The sequence below is a fragment of the Colossoma macropomum genome, unplaced genomic scaffold, assembly GCF_904425465.1.
Source record: "Colossoma macropomum unplaced genomic scaffold, Colossoma_macropomum, whole genome shotgun sequence".
Lineage (NCBI taxonomy): Eukaryota > Metazoa > Chordata > Actinopteri > Characiformes > Serrasalmidae > Colossoma > Colossoma macropomum.
The window spans coordinates 14001165-14013870 of NW_023494786.1; the positions used below are offsets into that span (position 1 = coordinate 14001165).

The window sequence follows — 12706 nt, forward strand, 5'->3', positions numbered from 1 at the left end:
ATTCCAAATTTGATACATGCAAGATGTTCCAAAAAGTTGTGACAGGAGCATGTTTACCACTGTGTTACATCAGGACATAATGATCATTTGGAGACTGAATACACAAACCGGTTCAGTTTTGAAAGGCCATTCTTCTGTTATACAAGTCTTCAGCTGTGCAACCATATGTTTAGCAGCTGCGCAACCATGTGTTTTGCACTAGTTTTTAATGGGAGACATGTCTGGATTGCATGAAGGCCAGTCTAGCACTCACACTTGTTTGAAAACACAGCAATGCAGTTGTAATGTGTGCAGAATGCGGCTTAGCTTTGTCATTGTGAAATAAGCACAGATGTCTCTGAAAAAGATGTCACATAGAAGGCAGAATACGTTGCTCAAAATGTTTTTAAATGTTAATGGGGCATTCACAGATGTGCTAGTTTCCCATTAATACCCCCTCATGCCATGACAGACCCTAGCTTTCGAATTTTATGCTGATAATAGTCTGGATGGTCTATTTCTTTTTTGGTGCAGAAAGCATGACGCCCATTGTTACAAAAAATGATCTGAATAGTTGACTCATTAGATCACAAAACATTTCCACTGTGCCTCAGTCGAGAGGAGTTTAATTCCAGAAAAGTCAACAGCATTTATGGATGCTGTTAATATATGACACTTTGAAGCATGAAATGACAGTGTTTATTGCAGGCAATAAACACTGTCATTTCATGCTTTAAAGTGTCATATATATGTATGTATGTATGTGTATGTATGTATGTATAATTAGTCTCATTTGCTGTAATCAAATAATGTCGATTATGGGCAAGAAACTCGGTGACTGTGCAAAAGGTGAAAAAAAATAACAGAAAATTATAGAGGAATAACTTACTGTTAACTTACTGTTAACATCTTGTAATTATGTTGGGAAATTGGGGTTCATGTTTCTTTAAGAAGTGTGCTGGTGTGTGGGAAGGCGATATAATCTATAATCACAGTTTTTGTTTGAATTTGTTGATCCACTATCCACTATAGAGGGTGAAATACCTGAAATCGCTTGCTGAGCAATATTATGTTTAAACTGTTGAATTTTTTTGCTGATGCATAGACAAAGTGGAAAGCCTAGACTATTCTTGCTCATAAAGGATTTTAAAGGAATGTATTCCAGGTCAAAGTATATTTAGAAATCACTGTTTTCTGTTTTTAATCTGCATTTCACATTCCAACATTTTTGGAATCGGGTTTGCGTTATCACGATACTTCAAGACATTTTGACTATAACGGTATGTATTGTGGATGGCCTTATTCGTCTATTCTTCGCTGCTTTAAAAATTTAAAGAGGAAAAACCGTCCTATTTTCAAAGAAAAATCTATACTTCTAAAGTTTGGTAAGATAGAACAGATAAAGCTCTAGTAGTGCCACATGTAAAAAATACGACCAGAAATTAAACTACAGTGATATTTCTGCAGATATTTCTTTACTACTGTACATGTATTTTGTCAGAAAAGCATATTGTGACATAACTTATCATCATAATGCTAAAACATCGTCATACTGCCACCCCTAAAATTTACTAACCTAATACCTAATGCAATTTTTTATCTCTCTTTTTATCAGTCTGGATACTGTTTTCATCTGTGAAATTAATTAAGAACTCTTTGGCCAGTGATTTCAGCATAGATTGCTTACTATTATACTACTACATTTATAATAAGGCTCTTACCCTTTCCTGGGAGGTCTGGTAGCGGAGGTGCAGGGCAGTGGGGTCCCAGTCCACAGCAATGTAGGCATTCCCTAGAGCTGCCCTGTCCTCGTTACACTCCACTGTGCAGCCTCTGCAGAACCTGGCAAAGACATGACAGCTCTCATCAGTCACTGTCGACCACATGGGAGCTTCAAACGCACACACAAACAGCCAACACACACACACACACATACATACATACACACACACACGCACGCATGCACACACACACACACACACACACACACACACACACACACACACAATGATGAATGACTTACCTGTACCACGGGCACCAGGCACAGGAGTGGCCATCTTTCTGCACTACCCGCAGGGTGAAAGGGTACTGGTAACCCATGCTGTCATCACTACACGACAGTAGCATGCATGTCATTATATGAAAAAACATTCACAAGAAAAAACAACAATACATAGAGATACACTTAAAATAAAAGCTTCAGACAACACTTTAAAAATCAAATACATTTTACATACAAAATTCACTGCCCTGAAGTATTTGTGATAGTATCTGGACCTCTAATCCATATTCCTGGAGGTACCTCTTCAATACGTACCAGGTATCATTTGCATTTCACATGCTTTCCCTTAATGCTGGCGCATAATATACGAGTGCACTAGAGATGCACATTTTTTTCCATTTTGTACACCTATGAGTGATTTCCTCACACTGCCAAGCATGCAGTTTTTATAAGACAACATGGATAACACTGCTTGTCTTATAGCTTGTAGATGTTTGCTTTCCATGTTTGGAACATCGTAGTCATGTTTGGTGTAGTCATGTGGTTGTGCTACTGTCCTTATGAAAAGTGGTTCAGAACACCACTATTTTTAGCTGTCTGCTTTATTTTTTCTAGTAGAACCATTTGCCTGTAGCATCCTCATGCGTATAGTTCAAAAACATTCCTAAACTTGAATGATAAATTCATCTATTCAAATAGGAACTGTTGTTTTTGGAAATGAAATTCAATTAAATTAATATTTTTTAACCAATAACATTGGTTGAACAACTGTTTATTTGACAACTGTGATAATGCATATGTGAGTACAACTGTGATAATGCTGCATATAATGTAAATGTATGTATATGAGTACAGACCAGTCTTGTGCATGGTTGCTGGCCTCCTGAGGGGGTAGAGGGCTGGCCAGACGGGACACTTGGATCCACACTGCATCATACAAGTCTTTTTTACTGGTGTGCACTGTGCAAGGCACAATGAGCGGCATGCCAAATAGACTGGGCCTGTTCTTCTGAGACGAGAGGAAGTACAGCTCCGTCCGCATCTGAGAAGACAGAGCATCAGCATTAGCTACAGGCAAACCTATGATTTCAAAAAATTAAATAAAGAATAAAAACAAAAGGGTTCTTTACAGTGGTGGTGGTTCAGTGAACAGACAGAGACAGAAAAATAATTAAAAAATGAACTCAGGCTAAATGTAATCAAACGGTACCATTTTTCTGTGCATGGCTATGATGTAGCCAATGAAGGGGCTGTCCTGAACTGGTGTGATGTGGCCGTTGGGGATGCCGTTGGTGAGGCTCCTGTCTGACGCAGAAGGCACCACTGTGCTGGGCATACCGTTGGCCAAGTTTTTCTCAGAGCCACTGCGCACGGGTGTACCAGCCGTGCCATTTGGAATCAGGCCAGGTTTCTCGGCATGACCGTTCCCAGCAGTGCCGTTGGCCATTAGTGTAGTGTCTACACAGAACACATTTAGAACAGAATGAAATACAAAAGGGCATGCATGGATTAAGAGGAACAGAATGCCAAGTCAGGGGTATTCCTCACCTGTAGGTGCAGGAGAGGAGACTGAAGTGGGAGAACCAGGCACAGGAATCTCAAAAGCACACAGGAAGCCATTCACAGACAGACGCACCTTCTGGTTGTCTTGAGGAAAGTTCTATAGACACAGACATATTCACTTAGATGTCTGCCATGACTGTGACTTCTTTTCAAAAGTAAACAACCACTGGAATCATTACAGTTAAACTTCATCAGCTGTCTGTAAAGCAACTGGAGCTGCCCCAGCTATGAAGTAATCTATACATAAAGTTATTATTATTATTATCATTATTATTAAATCCGAATCAATGTTATCAATAATCTAAAGCAAATTTTTACTGTGCAAAAGTCAGAGACCACCTTTCATTTTATTTCCAGTCAAAATGGCCATTGGGTAGAAGTTATTATTTTTTTCAGAGACAGTAAAAAAAGCAGAAAACATATTTAACAGAAAATTACATAGCAGCCTCAACAAGTAACTATACACTGATCAGGCATAACATTATGTCCACCTTCTTGTTTCTGCACTCATTGTCCATTTTATCAGTTCTACTTACTATATAGGTGCACTTTGTAGTTCTACAATTACAGACTGTAGTCCATCTGTTTCTCTGCATACTTTGTTAGCCCCCTTTTACCCTGTTCTTCAGTGGTGAGGACCCCCATGGACCCTCACAGAGCAGGTACTATTTTGGTGGTGGATCTTTCTCAGCACTGCAGTAACACTGACGTGGTGGTGGTGGTGGTGTTAGTGTGTGTTGCGCTGGTCTGAGTGCTGCTGGACTTTTTAAACACCTCAGTGTCACTGCTGTTTAGAGCGTCCACTCTTTGCAGCTTCTATTCTTTTTGGGAGACCTCATTCAGCTTTTCAAAGAAATCTGCAGGGATGCGTTTCCACACCTCCAAAGTTCAGTCTTAAAAGTTGGTTACATTTTCTACTCGTCACACATGAAGTACTCACAAACACATTCAGTGATGTTGAGGTCTGGACATTTCTCCAAAATTGTGTTCATGTCAAGGCAGACATTTATTAACTTCTTGCTCCCAAAGTACCTTTATTAGTGTTCAGTGTATTATTGATTTCACATTAGTGTGATAAGCGAATCTAAAAATTTGAATTGTAGTGCATGTTCAGCTCACCTTAATGTTGGATGAGTGGACCTCAGCCAGGAGGATCTGCTCTGGCTTCAGGCTGCACAATTCACTGAGCTGCTTCTTCAGGCCCGTGTACTTCTCATCCATGTTCAAACGAAGGCCGTAGCGTACTGGAGTGGAGCCGTCCAGTTTAATGACTGCAAAACACATAGGCGCGTGGGTGAGATTCATGCAGACAGACAGGTTTCAGGAGCGATGTGTCTGAGTTGCATTTTTGCTCTGCTTCTCCTCACCTGTGATCTCTAAGTGCATTGAGCTGTCCATGGGAAGAGGTAAAGACAGGAAATTAAAGGGGTCAAAACGGGCACTGATGTGGCCGCACGTCTTGCACTTGACTTGGGACTTGAGCTGGCCATGGAACAGGTCCACCACAATGGAACGGTTTCTTCTCAAATGGTTCTCCCAGGCCTAAACACATACACACACACACACACACACACACACACACACACACACACACACACACACACACACACACCAGATTCATCAGACTCTGCTGATCCAGTTAATTCCACTTTAATGTCCACAGGGTACAGCACTTTTACGCACTGCCTACAGGCCTCTTGCTGTCTTTTCATTAGTGCAGCATCAATATGAGCACATTAAGGCTCATCAACCCCTTAAGGAGTGCTTAGCTAAAGGAGTGATTTTCACTGAGCAGCTTCAGTCATGCAGTCAGGACCTCTGAGGGTATGAGTCGCGTCTGAGCGCTGGGAGATAACATCCCACGGAAAAAGCTAATGGCCTGACACTGACCTCCGTGGCCACTTCAGCGTCTGGCCGCCCATCGCTGTCTTTCAGCTCCACATAAGGCTTTTCGTGGACCCGATTCAGATCCTCATGGAGCCCATCCAACAAGAACGCCAACAGTTCCTGAGAGTCCTGTTGCTGGAAGCCATTGAATCTTGGTGCGTACTTTGCTATCGTCCACTAAATCAAGAACAAAAAAATGAAGCTTAGTATGTGCACTGTGAAAAGTGTCAAAAATGAAGGATTTCTAAACTAATAATAAATAACTAGGTACAAAGATGCCCACCCTGAGCTTCAGAGGTGCCACGTTCTTTTGTGTTCCACTCCAGAGCTCCTGTACCAAATCTCCATAGCATTTGGCCATATGACCTCGCATTCCAATGGGATTAGTTCTGTCGAGGTAAGTGACTGAATGTCATTCATTCACAGAAGGGATATAATCTAACAATGCATGCTTAGCATATGCTGGCCCACCAGCCAATCATCATGTCATACTAACCCCCACTGTTTTTTTAACATGAATCTATTGTGGCAAACAATCAAAGTTTGAGTGCACTTTTGCAACAATTAACATACAGGGTTTGAATGCACCACTTTGTACTGTTTGCATTTTAGGGATGCACTGTAGGCTGTGGGAAGATAAACCAGCAGACAGATGTCTTAAAATGGTATATATTAAGTGGTTTGAAATGTGGCTCTTCTGCTGATTCTCTCCTGAACTGCCTTTAATATTTAGCTAAAGACTAACTTCAATATTGCCTTTAATATTTACCTAAAGGCTAACATAAGTGAAAATACAAATTTTGTTAATGCTGTCAGTTTATTCACTTTTGACTTCTTCACTTATGTTAGCCTTTAGCTAAAAGCAGCCAACAGCAACCTGCATGCACTCACATTATTATATATAATAATATTAATTACATAAAGATAATAAAACTATTAGGGGGCTACTAACGCCGACTGCTCACTGCCGCATTGTTGCAGCCTAGTATCAAACAGTCCACAGCCTGATCTGCGGCCCAGTGGCTGAGAACATCTGCTTTGAATTACAGCTTCATCAACAAATTCAGTGCTAAGCATAGTTCTGTATTAGCTTAATTCTCTCACCTGTTGAGCTCATAGAGGTGTCTTCCTGAGAGGAAGTAGTCTGTGAGGGGCTTAGTGTTGCTCACACACTGAATACTGGAGTTCATAAAGCACGTATTTCCCAGGTTACTCAGGCCTGTAGCACCTTTCTCTGTAGGGACTGCAGGAGGCAGTGTACACCATTTTACTTTCAAAATTCTGTCAATTTATAATTGAAAAATAAAGAAAACACCCCACAAACAACACAGACACTGAGAGGAAACAGGATGGGTCAGTCAAGTTATGCTTCTTTGTACCTCAATAACTAACTGGTATATCTGGTTGTTTCAGCGACAAAAGATTAACATTCATCGTTCAGCAGATATTTAACCTCTTATCAGTTACACACTGTTTTGCTGTACAAAGCAATGTGCTGCTTATATGGGTTCAAGTTAATGATCTACCTTGATATGGCAATTATTATGAACCTATGTTAGTGCAGAATGCATAACACCAAGCTCAGATGAAAATCAATATTCTTCCTTGACCTCTGTATATTACCTTTGTGTCTGTCGATTTTGCTGCTGTTTGCGATGAACGACATTTCCTCGGGCCAGCTCATATCTTTATTTCGAACTGTCAAGAAGAGAAAGGATAAGAATTTTATTTTCTTCCTCCTAATCTTTTTCTTTTATGCATACTTTGCTATTTCATCTGTACTGCTGAGCATATGTGAAAGCAGATGAAACTAACCAGGAAAGAGATATACCCTCAGATATACTCAAAGTCAGAGACATACCCTCAATCACCAAATGCTGCTCGTCTTGAATTTTCAAACTTTCTAACGTGTGATCTTCATCATCGAGAAGAGTGAGGTCATTCTGAAAAGAGGAGATTTTTTTGAAGAAAGCACAGTTTTAATAGCTGTGCTTCACTCACTGAGCACTTTATTAGGTACACTGGTCTTGTATCTACACTCGCTGTTCATTTTATCAGCTCCACTTACCACATACGTGCACTTTGTACTTCTACAATTACTGACTGTAGTCCATCTGTTTCTCTGCATACTTTGTTAGCCCTGTTCTTCAGTGGTCAGGAGCCCCACAGAACCACCACAGAGCAGGTATTATTTGAGCGGTGGATCATTCTCAGCACTACAGTGACAGTGATGTGGTGGTGGTGTGTTAGTGTGGGTTGTGCTGATGCGAGTGGATCAGACACAGCAGTGCTGCTGGAGTTTTTAAACACCTCAGTGTCACTGCTGGACCACCAACCAAAAACATCCAGCCAACAGCATCCTGTGGGCAGCGTCTTGTGGGTAGCATCCTGTGACCACTGATGAAGGACTAGAGGATGACCAACACAAACTGTGCAGCAACAGATGAGCTATCGTCTCTGACATCTACAAGGTGGACTGACAAGGTAGGAGTGTCTAATAGTGGACAGTGCGTGGAAACAGCATTTAAAAACTCCAGCAGCACTGCTGTGTCTGATCCACTCGTACCAGCACAGCAGACATTAAGGGCACTTTCACACATCAAAGTCCAGACCAAAGTCCGAACCAAGGTTCATGTTTTTTTTTTTACATTATATGTCTGACATCAGAGTGTTGTTAATTCGACTGGTAGCCTTTTCAGTTTGAATGGAAAAAAAAATGTTCCTTTTACAAATAAGTTTCTGCAATCTTATGTGCTTTTTCAAGTTTTTACTTTTTTTGTTGGAACAAATTACAATGACATATTTCACCTCTTCCTCTCTCTGTGTGATACTGCAGCTCATTTTTACTCCTCTCTTTGTTCTTTTTCTTCATCTATTGTTTAATGGCTGATGACAGCCTGCCTCAAGTTTCCGTAATTGGTCCGAAAGTCTGAACCATCCAAAAAAGTGTTTTCACACTGCAAATGAACCCAACCATGGTTCAGTTTGATCGGGACCGAGACCACCTCTTTCGGTCCGACCAAATTTTGGTCCTTTGATCCGCACCATGGCCCGAGGAACCTTTCACAACTGCTTGATTGGTTTGGCGTGTTAGGGTGTGAAAGCACCCTAACACGCCACCAGCATGTCAGGTGTCACTGCAGTGCTGAGAATGATCCACCACTCAAATAATACCTGCTCTGTGGGGGTCCGGACCATTGAAGAACAGGGTGAATGGAGGCTAACAAAGTATGCAGGAAAAACAGACTACAGTCTGTAATTGTAGAACTACACAGTGCTCCTATACAGTAAGTGGAGCTGATAAAATGGATGTATAGAATATAGTATGAGTGTATATACAAGGAGCTGTTCCTAATAAAGCACTCACCGAGTGTATATGTTGAACATGATGCTTAAAATGACACATAAGCCTCTTTACACACCGACAGTCAGTCAATTACAGGGCTCATCTCATAGAAAACTGAATTTATCACTTTTTTGAAATAAGAGAGTTTGATATAGTATAAACAATGTGACTGTTTCAGGTACTGTTAACTCCCCACTCCATATGACTGGTGCTGCAGAGGGCCTAACCTCACTGTTGTAGAGCCAGAGACGCATGTCCTCCTCTTTGATGCGTAACCTCTGAGACAGATACTCATGGATGTCCTTAATGGTGCTCATGCGGCTAAAGCAACCTGTGTAGGCCAGCACGCGCTTCAAAGGAGCATTAGGAGATGGCACATTGCCTGTGGGGGGAAACGGAAAACGGAATTGCCCTCAGCACTCTCTAGATAACACAGCAATTCAATAAAACATAAGCATTCCAGGAAGAGTTGAGACATCACTGTACTCCCATACCATTCATACAGAATTCAGGACTACATGTCATTTCACAGAAGTGGCCTCAAAGGGATGTCAAGATATCATGAATATAATTGTGCAAAGGAAGTGAGAAAATGGAGCCTGCTCTTTATTCTCCAGCTGGTAGGGTGGCAAATCAGCGACTCAGAGACTCACCACCTAACTGCCAAAAGCAACTTCTCACTTTCTCCATTTTTAAACATTCAAAGATACAAAGTTAAAATACAAAGATAAATCAATGGAACTGAACAGAAACATTCTGTCATAAGGAACCCATATCTACTACAGAAAACATTTAAAAAACAAATTTACACAACAGTGAGGATTAGTTGTAAGGTAGCAGCAAGAAAGGGCAAAGGTGATTTTAAAAGTACCAACCAACCATTAGTCTGGTGATCAGGAGAAATGTAAAAAAAGGCATGAAAAACAAAACCAGCCAAACAAACAAAGTAAAAATCAAGACAGGAATGCTGATTAATGATTTCATAAATTAAAAGCCTTTGAACCCCTAAGCAAGATCATTAGAGGCAATCAACTGGAGAGCACCCATTTCTAACCATAACGCACAGCTTGCCAACTGATAGAAACAGCACTGTGACAGAGTTAAAACATCTAACCAATCCCACAGCAGTCAGGCATCGGATAGCCAAAATCAGATTAGTGGATCTCTAATGCTCACCAACACACTGCCTCAGCACTGTGCAATCAAGTTAGTGCTGTGCTTTGCATCCTTTCTTTACTTACTGCTTTTCAGGAAACCTGATAACAAGCTCCATAACCAAATGAGCCCTCAAGCCTAATATGACCTTACACAAACAAGCAGAGTTCACCGGCAGGCATGCACAGCGCAGGCAGAGATGGGTGCTAGGATCAATCAGGATTTTGAATTTTTAGTTTTGCGAGTCAGGAACGTGCAGTGTTTGCTGTGCCGAATCCCCGCAGAGTGCGTTTTAGGAGATTAGGTTGCCCAGGACGGTGGTGAGAGCCTCTCTCTTGCTGCAGGCTTACATTACCTCGGGGAAAGTGTGGAGGGAACATTCGCAGGCTGGTCATACCCATGTTAACCCAAATGTTGGACTGGGGGGTGCGCGTTGCTGGTTGCTGCCGCAGGAAAAGCAGGTAGCGAGGGAAAAGCTCCAGCTCTGTCTGGTCTGTGACAACAGACTTGATTACCTGCAGGCGCATGAACAGAGAAAAGTGTAGAACATGAGCTACACATCAGCTTGAGTGAATGGTAGAACAAGAAATTTCAGTGGTGTAGACCATTCGGTTTTAGTAGGCAGTAGGTGGCGAACCGTGACTATTAGAACTAAGCCTTCAGTTAGAACAATAAATGTCAAAACCTGGTCAAAAAAAAGGCAAAAAATAAAAAATAAAAATCCACACCTATACAATAATACTAGTTTCTGTAAGTACTCCTATAGGATTCTGGTAGGATGTTCGTGCAAAGCTAATGCACGTTAACATTTTTGGAAGAATTCATAAGCTGTATCACTCTGTAGGAATAGCCTAGATAACACATTACAATTTAATTATGCAAGATTAATAAATATGTATAACTCACTAACATGACATTTGTGGTGAAAAATCACTTCAAATGTAATCATAGACATTTTTCATTTAGTATGATTTTTCTATTAATATTCAGTCTGGGGAAAATTGAGCTACAACCTAGAAGGCTAGTTAAAATAGCTTAATGTGTTGCTAACATTCATGTTAAATGAAGATCTGCAAAGGGACCATGAAAGCATACGTACAAGTCTTTCCTAGGGATTTTCTCACTGTTGAGATACAGTGAGAAATAGTGGTTTTGATATTACAGAGAACAAGATACTAAAAGGCACTGACCTATTCTGCCCCAGGCTATCAGCCTTGTAACAGCAAAACTCTTCTCTTTCTTTCTTTTTTTATTTTGTAAGCATTCCTAGCAGTTATTCATTATAATGCCCATGTGTCTCACACCTGAAGAGCACCTTAAGGTTCGTTTTCAGTTCATTAACAAACTTGACTATAATTAAGAGAGAGTTTTATTTCCATGACTGTGCAGCACTGACTTTTTAGTGTTGTTAGTTTTCCTTCCTGTGTCAGAATTTCACATCCAGTAGTAACGGCCAAATATACGAATCTCTTACATATCACTACATGCAAATCCTAGCAGTTTTCTTGTGAGATATAGCGATATATACCTGTGTATCATGTAGACCAGGGTTTCTCAGCCTGTGGGCCATGGACCACCAGTGGGTCGTGAAGAACCCTCAAGTGGTCCGCGGGCCTGTGCTCAGGGGGAGGCAGCAGTCTGTACTGGGCACAGGCGCATGCCAGAGAAGTTTCTCCAGATGCTTTCGCCTACCTTGTTTGGTAAGGACCTATCAAACCTTTTCTTTAGTTTGCTTCATTTTCATGTGTGAATATGTCACCCGTATTCAGCTAAATAAACATCTAAATCAAGGACTGGCAAAAAACACAGGTTGGTCCACTTCCAAACAAACCCTGCTTCAGTTCACTGCTGATGGAAATGCGTTCTGCCTGTTTTAATGTCAGACTCTTTACAGACGCTTTCATGTTGTTTCTGCAGCACCAGCTGCAGCTGTTAAAAACAGACCCAAACACTCAGGTTTTCAGTGTTATCACTTAAGAAAAGAAACAGAAATCTGCATTTTAAAAAGCTGATTTTAGTTTTCCCGTGGGCCGCTATGCTTTGTGTGTATGAACAGGTGGGCCTTGGGATGTATAAGGTTGAGAACCCCTGATGCAGACTACACCTCTGCTTTGTCCAATATTACAAATAAATGTTTATAGCTGCTGCTTGACACAGGCATGTTTAACAAGAGACTCTTGGTAAAAGCAGTGATGATAAACAAGTAACACCTTGAGATGAAATGCCTTGTCTGGTCTTTGTGGTAAAGACAAGCAAACATACCGGTCTTGGCAGGCTGAGATTTGCTCCATACCAGTGGTAAAGCGCCCGCCATACCGGCTCTGGTACTGTCTCAAAGTCTCGGCCAGCCATCAAGTGCAAAGACCTCTTCAGTCGCCCACCCTCCATTGTTAACGTGGGTGCCTGCAGAAAAAAAGACGGCAGACATTCAGTTCTGTCTACTTCTCTTGTGTAAAACGCACAATGCATATACAACTTCTCCTGATACACAGCCACTTACGCTGAAGCATCACCTTTTTCAAAAACCACAGGCAGGCTACTGTCTGCTGAATCATTCCTATGCAGAAAGACTAAGGCGAAGGCTGACACATTTTAAAAGGTTTATTTGTTGTGACTGGGCTGTTAAATAGTGGTATATAATCTAACAACAAGAGAGATTCAGTAACCATGACAAGGTGTTATTACAGAGCAGAAAAGAAACACTGGTTACAAGCAACAACGGCATGAACCTCACATCCAAATCCATTTTCCTAAAAATCAATTCATACTGATTT

The 12706-nt window shown here is 41.1% G+C and overlaps 1 protein-coding gene across 2 annotated transcripts in view; it reads right to left on the reverse strand.

Annotated features, from left to right (window-relative positions):
• Positions 1-12706, reverse strand: part of usp32 (ubiquitin specific peptidase 32) — a 49172-nt gene that overhangs the window by 5967 nt on the left and 30499 nt on the right. The window contains exons 15-29 of one of the 2 annotated variants that reach the window (XM_036561389.1): positions 12195-12335; positions 10330-10447; positions 9005-9159; positions 7293-7374; positions 7055-7129; positions 6536-6674; positions 5715-5820; positions 5435-5608; positions 4912-5086; positions 4664-4815; positions 3530-3641; positions 3192-3439; positions 2839-3023; positions 2003-2089; positions 1701-1821 (exon numbers count right to left, since the gene is read on the reverse strand). In XM_036561389.1, coding sequence (XP_036417282.1) covers positions 1701-1821; positions 2003-2089; positions 2839-3023; positions 3192-3439; positions 3530-3641; positions 4664-4815; positions 4912-5086; positions 5435-5608; positions 5715-5820; positions 6536-6674; positions 7055-7129; positions 7293-7374; positions 9005-9159; positions 10330-10447; positions 12195-12335 — 2070 coding nt within the window. Of the gene's footprint in view, positions 1-1700; positions 1822-2002; positions 2090-2838; positions 3024-3191; positions 3440-3529; positions 3642-4663; positions 4816-4911; positions 5087-5434; positions 5609-5714; positions 5821-6535; positions 6675-7054; positions 7130-7292; positions 7375-9004; positions 9160-10287; positions 10448-12194; positions 12336-12706 lie in introns of both variants that reach the window. The other variant, XM_036561383.1, reaches the window with a different exon arrangement.